The sequence below is a fragment of the Carlito syrichta genome, unplaced genomic scaffold, assembly GCF_000164805.1.
Source record: "Carlito syrichta isolate Samal-C Ts95f unplaced genomic scaffold, Tarsius_syrichta-2.0.1 Scaffold306989, whole genome shotgun sequence".
Classification (NCBI taxonomy): domain Eukaryota; kingdom Metazoa; phylum Chordata; class Mammalia; order Primates; family Tarsiidae; genus Carlito; species Carlito syrichta.
This window is the reverse complement of record NW_007251085.1, coordinates 28567-47926: the sequence shown is the minus strand read 5'-3', so window position 1 is coordinate 47926 and position 19360 is coordinate 28567. Positions and strand designations below refer to the sequence as shown.

The 19360-nt window shown below is 39.2% G+C and overlaps 2 protein-coding genes across 5 annotated transcripts in view; one reads left to right on the top strand and one right to left on the bottom strand.

Annotated features, from left to right (window-relative positions):
* The window catches only part of CSTF2 (cleavage stimulation factor subunit 2), a 24982-nt gene extending 16020 nt beyond the window's left edge, over nt 1-8962 (top strand). For both annotated transcript variants that reach the window (XM_008063673.1, XM_008063672.2), the window contains 5 exons: nt 690-865; nt 1433-1725; nt 5633-5743; nt 6659-6784; nt 8735-8962. In XM_008063673.1, the coding sequence (XP_008061864.1) occupies nt 690-865; nt 1433-1725; nt 5633-5743; nt 6659-6781 (703 nt within the window). In that variant the 3' untranslated portion in view covers nt 6782-6784; nt 8735-8962. The remainder of the gene's footprint in view (nt 1-689; nt 866-1432; nt 1726-5632; nt 5744-6658; nt 6785-8734) is intronic.
* A 363-nt stretch (nt 8963-9325) lies between these two features.
* NOX1 (NADPH oxidase 1) overlaps nt 9326-19360 on the bottom strand; it is a 31039-nt gene continuing 21004 nt past the window's right edge. For 2 of the 3 annotated variants that reach the window (XM_008063669.2, XM_008063670.2), the window contains 6 exons: nt 18065-18157; nt 17291-17526; nt 16918-17080; nt 15928-16074; nt 15287-15411; nt 9326-12026 (listed from right to left, as the gene is read on the bottom strand). In XM_008063669.2, the coding sequence (XP_008061860.1) occupies nt 11900-12026; nt 15287-15411; nt 15928-16074; nt 16918-17080; nt 17291-17526; nt 18065-18157 (891 nt within the window). In that variant the 3' untranslated portion in view covers nt 9326-11899. The remainder of the gene's footprint in view (nt 12027-15286; nt 15412-15927; nt 16075-16917; nt 17081-17290; nt 17527-18064; nt 18158-19360) is intronic. The other variant, XM_008063671.2, reaches the window with a different exon arrangement.

The window sequence follows — 19360 nt, the reverse complement described above, 5'->3', positions numbered from 1 at the left end:
GAGTGCAGTGGCCGCTTCCAGCCACTGCAGCTTCGACCTGCTGGGTCCCGGTGATCCTTCCGTCTCAGCCTTCCAAGTAGCTGGAACTACAGGCGCATGCTACCATGCCTGGCTAATTTTTGATTTGTTGTAGAGATGAGGTCTCGTCAAGTTGCCCAGGCGGGTCTCGAACCCGCGGGCTCAGGCAATCCACTCACCTCGTCCTCCCAAAGTGCTGGGATTACAGGCTGAGCCACTGAGCCCGGCCTTAAATCATTTTATTAAATCCACATAATGACCCTGTGAGATGAATGTCATTATTAGTCTCATTTTACAGGTGAAGGAACTGAGGTATGGAGAAGTTAAGTAAACGTGCCCAATATCACACAGCCAGTTAGTGATAGAGCCTAGCTTTGAACTCATACAGTCTAAATCCAGAACCTATGTTCTTAAGCACTATATTGCATACTCATTATACATATAATGAATGTCCATTGATTGTTCCTAATTATGAGTGTCTTGACTAAATATGAAATTCCAAACTATGTGAATTTACTTCCCTATAGCTTTTCTTTGATCTGTTTGTTTGGCGTTATTCATAGACTGATGTTTATATCACTTCTCTGTTGAGTATTTACTTACCAATCTTCTGGTTGATATTTTTGGTTTTTTGTTCTGTCTTAAAAGATAACATTTTTCTCCATCTCTAGAGGTTACCTAGGACCACCTCATCAGGGTCCACCTATGCACCATGTCCCTGGCCATGAGAGCCGTGGACCACCCCCACATGAGATGAGGGGAGGGCCATTAGCCGAGCCCAGACCTCTAATGGCAGAGCCAAGAGGACCCATGCTAGATCAGAGGGGTCCACCTTTGGATGGCAGAGGTAAGGGGAGACCACATCACAAGGCTGACCGGTAGTTGTTGGCTGATAATGAACCTGGCTGGCTTTAATCTGGGATTCTGGGATAAAGAGTACTGAAGCAGTAGGTTTGCAAGAATCTGTAAGTCTGAGAAACTGGGGAGGAGACAGTAGTCTTATATGGTAGAGGGGGGAGATGTGACTAGAGAAAGAAATTTGTCTTTTCTTGGACTGTTCATTTCTTCTTGCATTGCATGTGAGCTGCTACACATTGGTTTTCTTTTCTTTTTTTTTTTTAGAATCTCACTCTGTCGTCCAGGCTGGAGTGCAGTAGCACACTCACGGCCACCCTACTAGGCTCAGGTGATACTTCTGCCTCAGCCTTCCACGTAGCTGTAACTGCAGGCATGAGCCACCATGCCCAGCTAATTTTTTGATTTATTGTAGAGACAAGTCTTGCCAAGTTGTCCAGGCTGGTCTCGAACCCTTGGACTCAGGCAGTCCTCTCGCCTCTGCCTCCCAAAGTGCTGGGGTTACAGGCAGGAGCCACCACACCTGGCCCACTTTGGTTTTCTTACAACTTTTTTATAGGTGGAAGAGATCCCCGAGGAATAGATGCACGAGGGATGGAGGCTCGAGCCATGGAGGCAAGAGGATTAGATGCTAGAGGATTGGAGGCCCGTGCAATGGAGGCCCGTGCAATGGAAGCCCGTGCTATGGAGGCCCGAGCAATGGAGGCCCGTGCGATGGAAGTCCGAGGGATGGAGGCCAGAGGCATGGATACCAGGGGCCCAGTGCCTGGCCCTAGAGGACCTATACCTAGTGGAATCCAGGGTCCCAATCCAATTAACATGGGGGCGGTTGGTCCCCAGGGATCCAGACAGGTAGGTGTAACACTCATTTCTAGCATCTAAGTGAACTCTTGATCTGTTTGGGAATTGATTTTTGAGCCTGGTTATTATTGCCTTCTGACTTGGGCTATTTCTCAGCTTGTTAGAAAGGGAAGACTAGGATCTTGCTATAGTTTCTCTGTCCCTTAGGATAGTGATTTTCTGACTATCAGGATTGTAATTCAAAAGAACAACCTTATCCCATAATAAGTATCTATTCCATTCAGAGCAGAACCCCTGAAAATTTAAGGGTTAAAGAATAGTGTATGAAGAGCTGTTAGTGGTCATTTAGATGGCGTTAGGTTTGCAGCGACCTGTATTAATTTACTGTCATCACATAGCCTAAGGGAGCAGTGAAGTATGAAAGGCAATTTACTAATGATCACCTTAAAAACTGTGGAACTGAAGTCTTGTCTCCTCTCTTCCTTCTCTATGTGGCCCTCTCCAACTGTGTGTATATGGTGGTCTATGGTTGTTATCACCTCCCTCTTCATCCCCAATTGGTTGTGGGGAGGTGGTATGTGTATATCTTCCCTGAGTTTTTATATGCTGACATCTTCATTTCCTCCAGCCCCTCCACCTTCCTTTTTTCCTCCATCCTCTGTGTTCACCTCTCTTCCCTTTTCCATTTGTTTATGTATCTTCATCCGTTTGTATGTGAGGGTAGCAGGGGGAAGGAGAGAGAGAAAGATAATGTCAGAGCTGGGATGGAACATGACAATCATCAACTTCCCTCATTCTACAAGTTTGGAAACTAAGGCCTAAGAATTCAGGGGACTTGACCAAATTTACATAACTAAAAAGTAGCAGAGCAAGGAATAGAATCCACTATTTTTTCCACTCAACTACTCTGTCCTATTATCTGCATGTTTATGTGTGTGTGCTTGTATATGGGTATGTGTCTATACCCTCTTTAAACTGAAATAAAAAATTTTTTCTAGTGTATGTAGATAAAACTCTTCTCTATTGTTTGTCAAGTCTTGCTTTAGAAAAATGTATCTGTGGGCCTTGATTTTTGTTGTGCTCTCTGTTCAGTAGCCTCATAATAGAAGTGGTTTTTATGCATTTGTTCATTCAGCAAATATCTAATGAGTACCTACTGTGTACCAAACATAGATCTAGGTTCTGGGGATATAGCAGTGTGAACAGAACAAAACTGCCCACATTGGGCTTATATTCTAGTTGGGGAGACAGATAACAAATAACTGCATAATGTGCTTATGTAATTGTGCTGATAGTTCCATGGAGAAAGACATTCTTGCTCCTTTTCTCTGCTAATACTTGGACTCATTAATACTAGATTTATATAGATTTTTTTTTTTCTTTTTTTTCTTTTTTTTTAAGTTGGATTCTCACTCTGTCACCCAGACTGGAATGCAGGTGCAGTGGCTGCTTCTGGCCACTGCAGCCTCGACCTGCTGGGCTCCGGTGATCCTTCTGCCTCAGCCCTCCAAGTAACTGGAACTACAGGCGCGCGCTACCATGCCCAGCTAATTTTTGATTTGTTGTAGTGATGAGGTCTCGCCAAGTTGCCCAGGCGGTTCTCGAACCCACAGGTTCAGGCAATCCACTCACCTCAGCCTCCCAAAGCGTGGGATTACAGGCTGAGCCACCGAGCCCGGCTTATATAGTTTTCATTAGTAGATTCTATAAAGCCAGTTAGACCTGAGGCAGAGAAAATTTTATCTTCAAACTTTTTTTAAAAGTGTTTAGATTACTATGTTTACTTAAGAATAAATGTAATCATTCATTCATTTATAAAACATGCACATTAAGAACCTCTTTTCAGGCTGGACATAGTGGCGTGCCCCTATAGTCCCAGCTACTCAGAAGGGTGGGACAGGAGTATTGTTTGAACTCAGGAGTTTAAGTCTGTAGTATGCTCTGATTGTGCCTATGGATAGCCACTGTACTCTAGCCTGGGCAACATGGTGAGACCCCATGTCTTTAAAAAATAATAATAATAAAAGCTAGGCATGACCCTGTAGTCTCAGCTACTGCGGAGACTAAGGCAGGAGGATCAGTAGAGCCCAAGAGTTGAAGCCAACCTGGGCAACATAGCAGGACCCCCCCCATCCCCAAAACAAAAAAATAACAAAAAACCTTGCTTCTTTTCCTATATGTGTCTCCCCTTTATTAGATTTTTAATGTTTCTTTCTAATGAATATGAATATATAGTCTTATTCTTCCCCTTTCACTGTTCTGTACTTTATTTACTTAACAACATGTCTCTAATTCAAAATTTTAAGTCAGATTTTAAAATTAACTCCAGTCTACCTAAGTTGGAAACTTGTGGGTTAAAGGCTTATTATTACTAGGGTGGTTATATAATTTATCATCTAAAGAAGGACACATTTGAGAATGAAAGTGAATGCTGTTAATAATTAACTATGGGGCAAAAGCATAAACGAGGACTGTCTTAGGCAAACTGAGATGTATGGTCACTCTTGCTAGTACTTATCTGCCTAGTACAGGCACTCCTGAAAATTTAAAATGGTCATTATTAAATGATTAGATCATATTACAGTACCTCAAGTTAGTATCAACTGAAGTTTCAAAAAGATTATACTCATAGGTGTTTCATATCCATAGAGCTCATTAAAGTTCAGACTGGCCTCTGGATTCAGTATTGATAAAGAACAGAGCAGTGATAATATTCTAGAAATCTCTACAAATCTGTATTAATGCTTCATCTATCTGGTGTCTTTGGGAAATGAGCTAATTCATATAAGTGAATGTTCTAGATAATAGCGCTATTCTGCCAAGTTTTTAAACTATTTTAATGAAAAATTATAAGATGTATTTTGTATTTTCTTTCTTCTTAAACAGGGTAAACATAGGATACAGAAAAATGATTTTAATCATTTTTACTACTCAAGGTCACCATTAAGTAGATCCATTATTGTATATGCTATAATATAAAGCATAGTTATCTCCTGTTTGGTTTCTGGTCTCCTTACCTGGCTCTTCATGTTGCTGCCATGGTATTTGCTCCTAAGAGTTGTTTATCCATATTTGTTTTATGCTTTGCTGCTTCTAATATGCTGGGGAAGCCGGTAACAAGTTTGTTAACAATGTGTGTTTAATAAGAGAGGACCAAAGCTCTGGGTGAATGCCTGAGTGAACATAACTGTAGTTTAGGAACCTTCTAAAAGTTATGCTCAGTTGCTGCTCAGAGGTCTTTTCTTTGGGTTCTGGTAGTCTTCCAAAGGGTTGAACTCATTGAGGATCTTAAATACCAATAAGTATGGGATAACTGAACTTTGTTCTTTTACTTGGGTCAGTCATATTTCTTGTTCTACATTTAGTAGAAAGCACCTGCCATATATTCTTTATGGAAAGCTATAAAAAGCAAATGTTGGGGTAATAACAGTTTTCTCCCCAGAGGCCTTCTCATCTCCTTTCTGCCTCTCTGACATGATGATCACCTCTGCCTCACTTGTGGGATAAGGCCCTTTGGGGTGAACTACTTATGTCTGATTGAACTAGAGGTGGGGATAGCCCTGCAACTGGAACTTCCCCAGTGGACCAGCATGCATTTTCTCTAGTATCTGTTGGCTTTCATTTGTATTTCCACTGAACACTAGTTTCCAGGGTGCCCTCAGATTTTCCTAAGCTTATTTGGCTGAATTCTGATTAATTTGGTAATATCCAGCTGTGCTGTGTGATATTTGTTGATGCTGGAGCTGTTGTAAGCAAGTATGACTAACTTGCTAGTTGATCTCTGGCTAAACCCTGCCTTCTGCTTTTGCTAACAGTAGAAAGTGATCTTCAGAGTTCTTAAATTGCTTTTTTTACTCATATCTGTATAGTGATCATGATTTTTCACATTGCTATTACTGGATTCACATTACCTATACATCAGGAATTCCAAAGATCTCTCCTTTCTTTGTGCATGTAGGTCCCAGTCATGCAGGGAACAGGCATGCAGGGAGCAAATATGCAGGCTGGAAGCCAGCCTGGTGGCTTTAGTCCTGGACAGAACCAAGTCACTCCACAGGATCATGAGAAGGTAAGCAACACTGTCTGACTGGCTCCTTATGCACAATTCTAGTCTTTTTAATTCCTCTTTTCACATTTACCACGTGGCAATCCTGGGTCTTCAATGTCCCTTTGGAGGTGATGTTTACTAACTTAGAACTCTTTTATGATCTTGTTACCTGAAAAGTTGTGGTACTGGTCGTAAAGTTATTAATGGATATAAAGTTCTTAAGTGAATATAAATGGCAGCTTATTTTATATTTCAAACTCATCAGCCAATAGCAGGTTTTGTGTGTGTGTGTGTGTGTGTGTGTGTGTGTGTGTGTGTGTAAGCCAAATTGACCTGAAAACCCATGCTACTTTCTTCATTCATTCCTTTTCCACTTTATCGCTAAAAACAATAGCAGATTCCCCCCATGAATATATCTTTCTGTTTTTATATTTGGTCATTGTGGGGAGCTCATTTCAGATGTAAAGGCTAAAACTTGTGAAAAGGAGTGACTTTCAAAACAGGATTAAAAACTGTATAATTCTCAGGGCTCAGATACCATCTTAGTCTGCAGGAACTTTGAGTTCATGAAGGTGTCTGTTCTGAATCATCTAATTGTAGATATTTTAATTTATACTTGTCCTTTTCATTGTGCCTTTTCTCACCAAATTTTTTTTTTTTGGCCTTTTGTGTGTGAAAAAAAATTTTTTTTTCACTCTGTGTGTGTGAAAAATTTTTTTTCTCCCTTTGGCCTTTTGTGTGTGAAAAATTATGATCTCTATACAGATATGAGTAAAAAAAGCAATTTAAGAAAAAAATTTTTTTTTTCTCACTTCGTTGAACTCATTGAAGATCTTTTCATTTCGCTCCATATCGCAGCTTTTTGGACAGAAACTGATGGTGTCTTTTTTTCATGATCATCATTAACACTCATTATCTTTTTTTTCCTCTGCACAGGCTGCTTTGATTATGCAGGTTCTACAACTGACTGCAGACCAGATTGCCATGCTGCCTCCTGAACAAAGGCAGAGTATCCTGATCTTAAAGGAACAAATACAGAAATCCACTGGAGCGCCTTGAGAAGTGAGCAAACTTAATCCCACCTGAGTAGGACTAGCTCCTCATGTATTCTGGTTGTGTATATTTTCAACCTTAACCAATAGGATTGTTCTCTCTGAGGCCCTCAATAGTCTTAAACTAGATTCTCTTTTACCCTTTAGTAGTTCGGCTCCTCTAGAGACAGAGTAAGGCTATCGAACATTTGCTTAATTGTTGAATTGCTTATCTTTTTTAACCTTTCTTTCCTAATGACAAAAGTACTATATGATCAGTTTAACAGAATTAATCAGATGCAGAAAGTGAAAGATAAAAACCCTGCTTCCTCAATCTCCTCCCCAGATAGAACCCCTAAATATAGTTTGGTGTGTATCCTTCCAGAATCAGTTGTATTTTTTTAATTCCAAACTGTCCCATCAAGATGGAAAAAATACAAAGAATTTCAATAAAATTTATAAATATTATAGTTTTCTATATTTGTTTTATAATGAATATTTTGATGTTGAACTGTTCCAATACATAAGGTAGTAAATGTCCACCGTCACATCAGTTTCTATACATTTTGGAGATTGCTGTGTACTGCTACCCTCATTTTTCTAGCTCATCAGTTAGATAAAAAGGATTCAGATAACCTGCCTCATAAATAATCATGTGACTTAAGTTGAATGCATGTGCATGTGTTGATGTTTCTTTTTAGAAATTTTTTCCTCAACATCTTTGTATTTTATGAACAATTATAACTAAAATTAGTTTAAAATTCACATTGTCCAATATCAGCTAAAATATCACATTTTGAATTTCTCCTTTTTATCCCATCCATATTATAATTCCCATCCATATGGGATAAAAAATAGCACATCCATGTGTTATAATATTGAACTCGTTTATACTAATTATCACTGTTATTAAATATATTATTTTAATCTATATTTGTAAACAATATTTTTGTTTTTAAACAGTCAAACTGCAACTATGCATCATATCTCTATTTAGACTTTAAATGAATGAGCTAATGAGAAACCATCATAAATGGATAGCTGTCTAGATTTTTGGTATGACCAGTATCATAACTTTATTCCATATACCCCAAGCATTCTATTTTCTTCTTAAGGTTTTTTCATTATTTTCTTACTTATAAGATATCTAATTTAAAACCTTGCACATTAACCACGGGGCAAAGTTTTTGTCTGGTTTTTACCTTTTATTCTGAAATATTTATAATCATAAACTCACAGGAAGTTGGAAAAATAGTATAGAGTCTCATGTACCCGTCACCCAACTTTTCCCAATGATAACATCTTAAATTACTATAGTATAATACCTTTTTGCTTTGAGTACAAAGCCATTGCACATTACTGTTAACTAGACTACAAACCTTACTCAGTTTTCACCATTTTCTTAAACCTACAGTAATTTATATATATGCACATGAAATTCTATACAGTTTTATATGGGCAAAATTTTACTTGGTGTCTACTGGTATTTGTATACACTATGGCTGAAATGTTGACTTTCCCCTCATCCTATATATAGCTAGTTGTGATGCATCTCTGCCATCACTGACAGACTTTTCTACCATTAGAGATCAGTGGGTCTCAGCTGGGGCAGTTTTGCCCCCTAAGAGACATTTGGCAATGTCTGGAGACATTTTTGGTTGTCACAACTTTAGGGAGTAGGAGGTGCCCCTGACATTCACACTAGAGATGCTGCTAAACATCCCATAATGCACAGGACAGTTCCCCCCCACCCCCTTCTCAATAACAAAGAGTGCTTCAGCTCAAAATGTCAATAGTACTAAGGTTGAGAAACCCTGCTACAAAGGATGATAGCTTGCAGGAGGCAGGAGGCGGACGCCTTGGAAATCTGTCCTGGTGATTTGATCTTATGCCTGTCCTCCCTCCCCCAGCCTTTTCATTTTTTTTCTAAAGAGAACTTTGTCTCCACTTCTAATGGCTTTCTCCCATCTTTTTATTACAGGTTTTCAAAAATACCTGACAACAAATCTGGAAATAAATTTCATAACTTTGTTGAAATGTTGAGAAAAGATGACTTCTGCATCCTAACCCTTGAATGACTCAAATCAGTGCCAGGTGGAGGATTCTCGTCACCTTCTCTCAGAACAAAATCAGTTCATTTTGTTGTCTTAGTTTGTATATTTTCTGTGACTTGAAATAAACTTTGAACATAATTTTAGTACACTGCAAATTGATATACATGATCTTTTTGCTTTAAAAAAGCTGAACACCAAGGGTGAAACCTTAGATGTGTTTTCTACCCTTACTGCGATATTATACTTTAAAGTTATATTGCCATAGCTCTGTTGTTACTTTAGGTTAACCATTGATCTTAATGATATTTGAGAATTTCTCAGAAGCAATGTTTTTCTGGAACTTAGTTTTTTAGTTTGCTTCCAGCAAGAATAATAAGGCTTTGAACTCTTAAAAAACTTTGTAGGACTTCTGAGTCTTCTAGGAGACAGCAACATGTGCTTAGAGCTGTAAAATGGTCAGCAGACCAACAAAGCAAAGAGCCTAGAACATCAATGTGTTTGCTTTAGATAAATCCAAATATCAAACGTGCATAGTTCAGAGTTAAGACAAAGATTGTGTTAGTGCTGGTTTGAGTGCATGTCGACAACACAAGAGACTGTTGACATTTACTTGTCTGTTTTAAAACTTAACAGTGTAGGTAATCAACTTTAAAAATGTAAAAAGCCACTAGTTTTTCATATGGTCAGGATAAAAACAACAAATAAAATGAACAAAATACATTTCATTGTATCTTCCAGGAAATTCCCAACCTGCAGCCCTACCTTATAACCAAGTTTATTCTGGGAACTTAAAACACAGGAAACCCTAAAACTTTTACATTCTTCTGAGTTATTTTAAGAAGACCAAATGTAGAGCACAAGCAGTCAAACTGCCCATTAGGTCTGCTCCTGCCTGCTTCCCTGTGGATAGTTAGGAACATAATTAGTGCCATTAGCTCTAACCTATGGGTCTTCTGCCTAGAATTCTCTCTCTCGTGGCATTAAGGAGGAACATGGGTTCTCTCCGTCAGGCCAACCTCAAAAGATTAAGAGTTGCCTTAATAATTAGTAAAAGTTCTACTGGAACTACTTTTGAGCCTATTTATATTCTCAGAATCCTACCCCCTGGATTAGGATTATGGTCAGGTGAATTAAAAGCCTGGCTATAGGCTTAGAGAATGTAATAGCATATTGCTTACATATCAAGCAAAAGAATGCAAAGATAGTCAAGTTTATGAGAGATTGAAACTGAGGGATTTTCTACTTTGATATATAACAAACATGTGCAGGATAAGGTATTTCATATTACTATACAGTAAGAAAAATGCTCAAAACAGCTGAGGAGCTTTCTGGGTATCCTGCTCATTCCCAGTTCAACTTGGATGTTGATTATACTTAGTTTATTATTTTCATTACCTTTTCTGCCTACTTTTGTGAATATCTGGGTCTTGATGGTGTTGATTTTGGCAGCGATCATATCTAGAAGTATGTTTAGACATTGAGACCAAGAGTGACACCTTTCTCATTAAGAACTCATAGACTTCAAGGAACAGTAAGATTGCAAATCAAGGTCATTGAAGAAGAAGTTGTCATTGGGTCAGCAGTTGTCTAATAGGAAACATGTCTGCAAGGTTCCATTGTGCATTTTCCCAAAGCCTTATTAAAACTAAATTAGTAGCTGAAATCCAGGTGAACAAATAGGCAACAGCAGTGGTATCTCTCTATGAAAACACCCATCAGTGTTGTTTTTTTACTGGTGTAATAATTATCTACTTCATGACCTACTGCTATTGTGCTCAGACTAGAGACTAAATCGATCTTACTAATCCTTCAAGCCATAGAAATTCCTAAGTAATTAGAAACAGCCATTTGTTCATTCCTGGTCACTTAATGGTAGAAAAATAGGTGCTATAATGCCAATTAATTAGAAACATTCCTATAAATCTGTAATGAGCTGAATTGTCTTGGCACAATGAAGTGTGAAGTTTTTCTCTCTTTTAAGAACCTGGGGCTTCTTTGAAATTCACTGTGACTGTTAACATCCAAGAGTCCTTGTAGTCTAAGTTTGGATAGATAGGAAAAATAAAAAATAGAGAAAGAGAAGGCATTTTGTTTATGTCATTAGGTGAATGCTTCCTTAGTGAATGGGTAGGTAGGAACCCAAAAAGTTATTAAAATTGTAAGTTATTTTTTAAACTAGACATTAATAAATCCCCTTAATTAAAATGGTGGTAATGAACCCTGTTGACTAAGTCATCTAAGATGGAGTTCAAGTTTCCACCTGTTTGTTTTGTTTTTTTTTTGTTGTTGAGAAAGCATGATTTATTGAGGACAGAAAAGCTCCCACAGCAGGAGGGGACCTGAAGGGGTTGCCCCCAAGTTTTCACAATTTTAACAGAACAATACAAGATGACAATATAGCTGACTTGCGAATTTCAGTTACAATGAGCATACTTTCAAGATTTTATTTCTCAGATGGAGAGTTCATAAGAAGTAACATAAGTCTCATTCATTAAGTAAAGAAGAAAATCCTTCACTTTTTTGACAAGCAAAAATAAGTAAAAAATAAATTGCTGTTCACACTGGATAAAATCATATGTAAAGTAACAGTTAAAAATGTACATAGTCAATGTTATATGGGGATGGGGTTCTTGGTAATTTTATGTTCATTGTTTATTATTTATGTTTATTATGTTTTGTCATTAATTATTCAATAAATTTTTATTTAAAAAGTCACCCTACTCAGAAATCTTCTGTGAGGGTGGGAGGGGAGATTATGAACCAAAGTACAGGAGATGGTAGCACTTAGAATCAACAAAATCACCTGGGGTTTAATTGTGTAACCAAAGCTCTGCTCTCAAGCCTTGCTGCAGCCATGGCTTTCCAGAGGATTTACAGTAATTTTCCCAAGAAAAGATCCATGCATTGGTTTTACAATTACTGTAGCTTCCCAAGTTCTTATGTTGGTAAAGCTCAAGTAATGAAGTTGAATGCAATCAAAAGAGTCAATGCTTGAGAGATACATTATTACCCTAAAGTGACTGCCCAAATCTGACCAGACCAGTAAAGTTATTGTAGACACAAAGGAGAGACAAAACGCAGATGACTAAAACTCAGAAATTTTCTTTGTTGAAGTAGAACTGAACCTTCCTTGGATCCAGACTGGAGTATCGGTGACAACATTTGCGTAGGCTCTTTGCCAAAGTCCGAGGGCCACATAAGAAAACCCCCACCACAGACCTGTAGGAATAGTAAGGGCTTGGATGCGACAAAGGCCGCTGTTAGAATGGAGAAACTGCCTCTACTAGGCCTCTACTGCTTCCAACAACCTTGAATAAAAATTGATTGTTAATTCCCACATTCTTCATGGTAGCTTTTTTTTTTACCTTTTTTGTTCACAAGCCCCAAATATGCTCTCAGCCCTTCTCACTTTCAGCACTCAGCCTTACTTATTTTATTGAGAACACAAACAAGTGGCTCACGCCTGTAGTCCCAGCACTCTGGGAGGCCAGGGCGGGAGGATTGCTTGAGCCTAGGAGTTCCAGACCAGCCTAGGCAACATAGCAAGACCTCATCTCTATAAAAAGTAAAAAAAATTTGCCAGACTTGGTGGCATGGACCTGTAGTCCCAACTACTTGGGAGGCTGAGGTCAAAGGATTGCCTGAGCCCAGGAGGTCAAGGCTGCAGTGAACCATGATTTCCACTGCACTCCGGGCCTGGGACCCTGACTAAAAAAAAGAGAGAGAAGTAGTACAGTGCAGTGGTTAAAGTGCCAGACTCTGGAGACTCTGGAGCCAGTCTGTCTGGTTTCAAATCTTAGCTCGGACATTTATCACATCTGTAGGACTTTAGGAAAATTTCTTAACCTCTCTGTGTTTAGGCTTTCCCATCTATAAAATGAGCATGAAAACAGTACCCACTAATAGGATTGTTTTGAGGATTAAATGAGAATATGTAAAGCAATTAGAAAAATGTCTTGTACTTGATAAGTCCATATGTATTAGCTGCCATGAAAGCCATCCACTGTGAGCTTATCCCCACCTCAAAATTGGTCATATTGAAGAGGTGGTGGTCTTTACTGCCAAGGTCAATCTTTCCAACTATGCTCTGGGTCTCACTCTCTCCTTCCTTTTTTCATACCTTCCTCACACCTCTATTTTTTAATCAACTATGGTATTATTCATATATTATTAAATTCACCCCTTTGAAGTGTACAATTAGTGCTTTATTGTATAAACACAAGATGTAAAACCACCATCACTATCTAAATCCAAAACATTTTTATCATCGTAAAAAGAAACTCCATCAATTAGCAGTCACTCCTTATCTCCTCCCAACTAGCACCCTCAACCCAAGACAGTCACTAATCTACTTTCTGTCTCTGTAAATTTGCCTATCCTGAACATTTCATATAAATGTAGTCATACAATATGTGGTCCCTTGTGTCTGGTTTCTTTCATTCAGCATAATATTTTCAAGGTTTGTCCATGTTGTGGCACACATCAACACTTCATTCCTTTTTATAGACGAATACTATTCCCATATGTGGATATACCACATTTGCTTTATTCATTCTTCTACTGATGGATTCTTGGGTTGTTTTCACTTTTTAGCTATTATGAGTAATGCTGCTATGTAGATTCATGTACAGGTTTTTGTGTAAACATATGTTTTCATTTCTCTTAGGTGTATACCAAGGAGTATAATTGCTGGGTCATATGGAAACTCTATGTTTAACATTTGGAAGAAGTTCCAGAGTTTTCCCCAAGTACTATATCATTTCACATTCCCACAAGCAATGTAGTAGGATATCAACTTCTCTACTTCCTTGTCAACACTTATTATTGTCCATACATTATTATGACCATTTTAGTTCTCTCCTCTCTTTTGTATATTTATTTTATTCCTATCTACTGTCCCCTGTTATGTCTATAAATATACTTAGATCATCTTTAAGATAAATAACTGTTTCCTGATGCTGCCACTCTTCTAACACTGTTGACCATGTTTCTCTAATATATGCCCCCTTTGGCTTATGTGATACCACTTCTCTGCATACTCTCACTTCCTGGTTTCTCTTTTTCCCTTTTCACACAACCTAGGTTTTCTTTAATACTCTGTCCTTTGCTACTCTCTCTCTTTCTTGACAATCTCATGCACTCTCACAACTTCAACTATGTTCAACTCAACACAGTGATTGGCATTCTCTTTTGCTTATATGGGCTTTATGATTTACAGAGTATTTTTCATATATTGTCTTGCTTAATCTTCACAATAACCCTGCAAGTGAGCAGAGCAGGCATTTACTAATATAACCTATGTTTTATAGATGAGGGATCTGAAGATCAGGGTTTTCTAGCTCAAGGTCTCAGAACTGGAAAGTATTAGAACCAGGATTGGCCAGGCTCGGTGGCTCAGCCTGTAATCCCAGCACTTTGGGAGGCCGAGGTGAGTGGATTGTCTGAGCCCGCGGGTTTAAGACCGGCCTGGGCAACTTGGCGAGACCTCATCTCTACAATAAATCAAAAATTAGCCAGGCGTGGTAGCGCGCGCCTGTAGTTCCAGCTACTTGGAAGGCTGGGGGGAAGCATTGCCGGAGCCCAGCAGGTCGAGGCTGTGGTGGCCGCTCCGGCCGCTGCACTCCAGTCTGGGTGACAGAGTGAGACTCCAACTCAAAAAAAAAAAAAAACACACAAAAGAACCAGGATTAGGACCCAGGATTATGTGAATCTGAGTCACTAAGTGTTCTGGTCACTGCTTTCAGGAAGCCTTTCCTGATCACCCCATGTGGCCATAGACTTACTTTCTCGGGTGTCCATGCGCCTGTTTCATGGTGTGCATCAATCTGCTTTGAGGTGATTGTGTATGCCTCTTATTCAAATGTGTGCTACTTCAGGGCAAGAACCATATCCAATTTCTCTTTCAGCCTCCAAAGTTTCTAGAATAGTGCTTATAAAAGGTAACCAACAATGTTTGTGGAATTAAATTGATCTCCATCTGCCAACTTGTTTAGGGAGTTTATCTACTATGATCAGCTTCATCTCCTTCCCATTGGAATGACTGGTTTCACAGCACCAGGTTTTCTTGTATGCTGTAGTAGCATGTCTCCAAAACCCTCCAGAAGGACTGAACTCAAGTGATCAGTGAACTAGATAATATCCTCATTACTTTAAGTAGAGGTTATTGAGCCCCCTTCCCCCAATGCATTTGAATTACTCCAGTGCTCTAGTTTGTTTAGTAGCATAGATCAGAACTGAGTCTCCTTGCCTCACTGTTTGAATAGGGGCTTGCTGGGCAGAAAGGTCATCTCATCAATTGCAAGATCATAACCCTTATTTTACTAAAAACCCGGATGAAATGTCCTCAGTTTTCAGCAAGAATCTAAGAATGGTGCAGTTTCTGCCCCAGAGATCATTTCCCAAGAGTGTTCAACACGCTGTAACACTCTTCCTAAATTCTAACTCTGCAAACTCAACTAACTAGAGGAGAATATACTTACTTGGGATGGGAGGTAGCTATTGTAGAAAATTCATTGTCCCACATTGGTCTCCCAAAGCAAGTTTTCTGTTTCAGGCCTGTCAGGATGTCAGTGGCTTTGTCAAAATTTAATGCTGCATGACCAACCTGGAGTCATAAAATTAAAAGTTAGAAAAAGCAAGTCCTTGACCGGGCTCAGTGGCTCAGCCTGTAATCCTGCGCTTTGGGAGACCGAGGTGAGTGAATTGCCTGAGCATGCAGGTTCGAGACCCGCCTGGGCAACTTGGCAAGACCTCATCTCTACAACAAATCAAAAAAATTAGCCGGGCATGGTAGCGCGCGCCTGTAGTTCCTGCTACTTGGAAGGCTGAGGTAGAAGGATCGCCGGAGCCCAGCAGGTCGAGGCTGCGGTGGCCGGAAGCGGTCACTGCACTCCAGTCTGGGTGACAGAATGAGACTCCAACTCAAAAACAAAAAAGGAAAAAGAAAAAGCGAGTCCTCAAAGCTACTTCTTCTTTCAGTCGCTTTAAAACTTGGGTGTGTGTGAGGATGAGAGCAGGTAGGACATCATAAGAAATAATTATTTCTTATCAGCATGCGCTATCCTTTGTCTGACAATCACCTTACATTTAACACGAGAATTAGTGTGTTGTTTGAACTCACAATGTTGTTGTCCCATTCAGTGAGGAAGAGACGGTAGTTTAGAAAACCCACATTGCCTAATTCCTCCATTTCCTGTTCCAGGGAAGTCAATAGATCATTGAACCAAGAGAAGGCACCTGTCTCCCTGCAGATCCAGTAGAAATAGATCTGAAATCAGCAAGAGAGACAATAACCTTTTTAAGTGCCCTTTATAATGTACACTGTAGTAATACAAATATATACAGATGGTCCCTGACTTAAAATGGTTTGACTTATGTTTTATTGACTTTATAATGGTCCAAAAGCAATACACATTCAGTGAAAATTGTACTTCAAGTACCCATACAGTCATTCTGTTTTTTCTCTTTCAGCACAGTATTTAATAAATTACATGAGATATTCAATACTTTGTTATAAAATAGGCTTTGTGTTAGATAATTTTATCCAACTATAGGCTAATTAATGTAAGTATTCTGCATATGTTTAAGATAGGCTAGGCTAAGATATGATGCTCAGTAGGTTAGGCATATTAAATGCATTTTTGACTTACAATATTTTCAACTTGATGGGTTTATTGTGATGTAACTCCATCATAAGTCGAAGAGCAGAGAGACACACACACAGAAAGAAAGAGAGAGAGCACACGTACACACGTGCGCACACACACACACACATACACACACAAACGACAACAGTGACTTGGCAAATCACCTTTACAGAGCAGTAGACCTTAGACAGCATGAATGTTCAGAGGTCTGACAATTTCTGTAATGTAAAGAGCATTCCAAGATCATCTTTGGGTTAGGGTGATTTTAAACTCCAAATGGAAAAGAAGGCCCTGCTTTTATGGTGAATCCGTAGAAGTGGATGCCCTGGCAAAGACAAGTGATCATTCATTCTCATAACTCCAGAGAAAGGTTACTCTCTTGTCAATTGTAAAGAAAGAATTTAGCCCACTAAGGGACTAGACCCGTCGGGCCCAGGCCAAATGAAACGTGGTATTGAGTGTACCTTTTGTGTTTTGAGGTTCTGGTCTGCACGCTGGAATTTGTACCAAATAGATTTCAAGATAGAAGCAAAAGGGGTGACCCCAATTCCTGCTCCAACCAGCATAGCCACTTCATACTGAAAAACATCCTCACTGACTGTGCCAAAGGGACCATCCACCTCAATCCTGGCAGAAGACAGAAGACAACGGGCAAGTGAAGTCTCATCTCCACCCCTAACCTCAAACATCCTCCCAGAAACATAGCTGCTCCCACAGTTGACTTCTGCCTCTTTATTTTAATCTATTCTATTATACTAGACTTAAGGTGAGGAATTGCTTTCTCTTTTCTGCCAGTTTGCATCCTGGTCTGAGTCTCTGTGGATCTCAAGGGCCTACCTGGGAATTGGTGAATACTGTTGTTCAAAAACTTTTATGAGATTTTCTGTCCAGTCCCCTGCTGCTCGGATATGAACAGAGAAGAAATCTTCCTCTGGAGCAGAGGTCAAAGTAAAGGGATGCCACTCCAGAAGTGAGATCAAGGGACAATTCACAAAGATATATTGTCCCACTTCCATGCTGAAGCCGCGCTTGTTCATCTGCAATTCCAAAACTTTGGATGGGTGCATGACCACCTGTGAATGAAGCACATAGACCAAAGGAAGCAAACTTAAATGGCTACAGGGGTAGGCAGATAAAGTAGAAGAGTGAAGTTGGAGGGATTGGTGATGGTGCAAATCCTTTCTAAAGGTGGCAGCAGTTACTTAGTTCCAGACAATGGTTGCAATATGGAACGATGACTCAGTCTTATTAGGTTTCCTGATTCTTCGTGAGAAGCAAGAAATGTCTTTTTTTTTTTTAATGTGCAAGCCTCCATTCAGATTTTTAAGTGTTGGCACCAATTCAACTTTTTAAACATTGTGTGGGCCAAACAAAATATATCAATTGGCTAGATCTGGCCTAGGCCACTTGTTTGCATTCTCTGACATAGACCTATCCTGATGATTTCTTCCAAACTTCTCTTTCCCAGTTCTGTCCAGCACTGGAGAAACTGAGGTCTGCTGTCCCCAAGTCCCTTTTTATTCTCTTCAGGGTGACAAAATGGCAATTTAGTTCTATAATCAGGTAGAAGAGAACTCTTATCACAGCAAAAGGAAAGTGCATATTCTTTACCTTGGTAATCACAATCTTCTGCTGGGAACGATAAAACCGGAGGATCCTTTCAAAGATATAAAGAATGACTGGTGCAAGGATCCACTTCCAAGACTGCACAGAGACAGAGTAGAGAGTGAGACTACACATTAATCTCTTGTTTGGGACTTATTTGTGCTACAGTTCCTTCCTCCATTCAATTAATATTTACTGAGTTCTCTGACGTATATCTTTTTTTTTTTTTTTTAGTTGGAGTCTCACTCTGTCCCCCAGGCTAGAGTGCAGTGGCACGATGATGGTGCACCACAGCCTCCAGCTCCTGGGTTCAGGCGATCCTTCTGCCTCCTAAGTAGCTGGAACTACAGGTGCATGTCACCATGCCTGGGTAATTTTTCTTTTACATTTTTTGTAGAGACAAGGTCTTGTGATGTTATCTAGGCTGTCTCCAACTCCTGGGTTCAAGCAACTCCCCCGCCTCAGCCTCTGAAAGTGCTGAGATTATAGGCATGAGCCACAGCACCCGGCCTTGATGTATATCATTTTTAAGTCACTAATTTTACCAAATCATGAAGTTAGAAATAGAAAGGAATAAACTACAATGGTTTTGTTTCTAATCTGTTACTCATAAAACAGATCATTTCCTGAAAATTTACAAGTTTGAAGCAAAAGAAAAGCACAGAAGTAGAATACATGGTAAATATTCTTAAATTGTATATAAAATTTAATTTTAAGCATCTAAGACCATCTTCCAGGACCATTTGTCCAATCTGAAAAACCAACAGAGAAGGTAGATATAAAATAGAAGCAGATGATTAAATTAAAACAAACGCAAAAAAGGCAAAATACATGGCTATTGGTAATAACAACTATATATAAAACCTGGTACTTGTCCATCATCTCTTTTCTCAAGTGCTCGAAGCGTTTAACATAATACTATAATTTTTACCCACCTATTTTTTTAAAAAGCAGCCTTTCTATCTCTGAGATCTTCTCAAGCTAGCAGGTTGCCTCTATATGCACAAGAGCTACTAAAAATGTACTTCCTGGCGATACTAAATCGTGTCCTTTCTTGCACAATTGCTCAAGCATGATACATTGGAACTGTGTGGAATGAGGTTTCTAATTTGCCTGTTGCAAGCAAATAACTTCCTTGGGTATCTCTGGGAAGGGAAAGGGCAGAGATGGGGCAAGTGAAACTGAGAGTGTGCATTATACAATTTGATGCTATGTCTTATTTGGAAAAAATCCCCAGCTGAATTTTTAACACACACAAAAAAATATATTTAAGAAATGAGTAGCAACAGTATAGAAAAAATA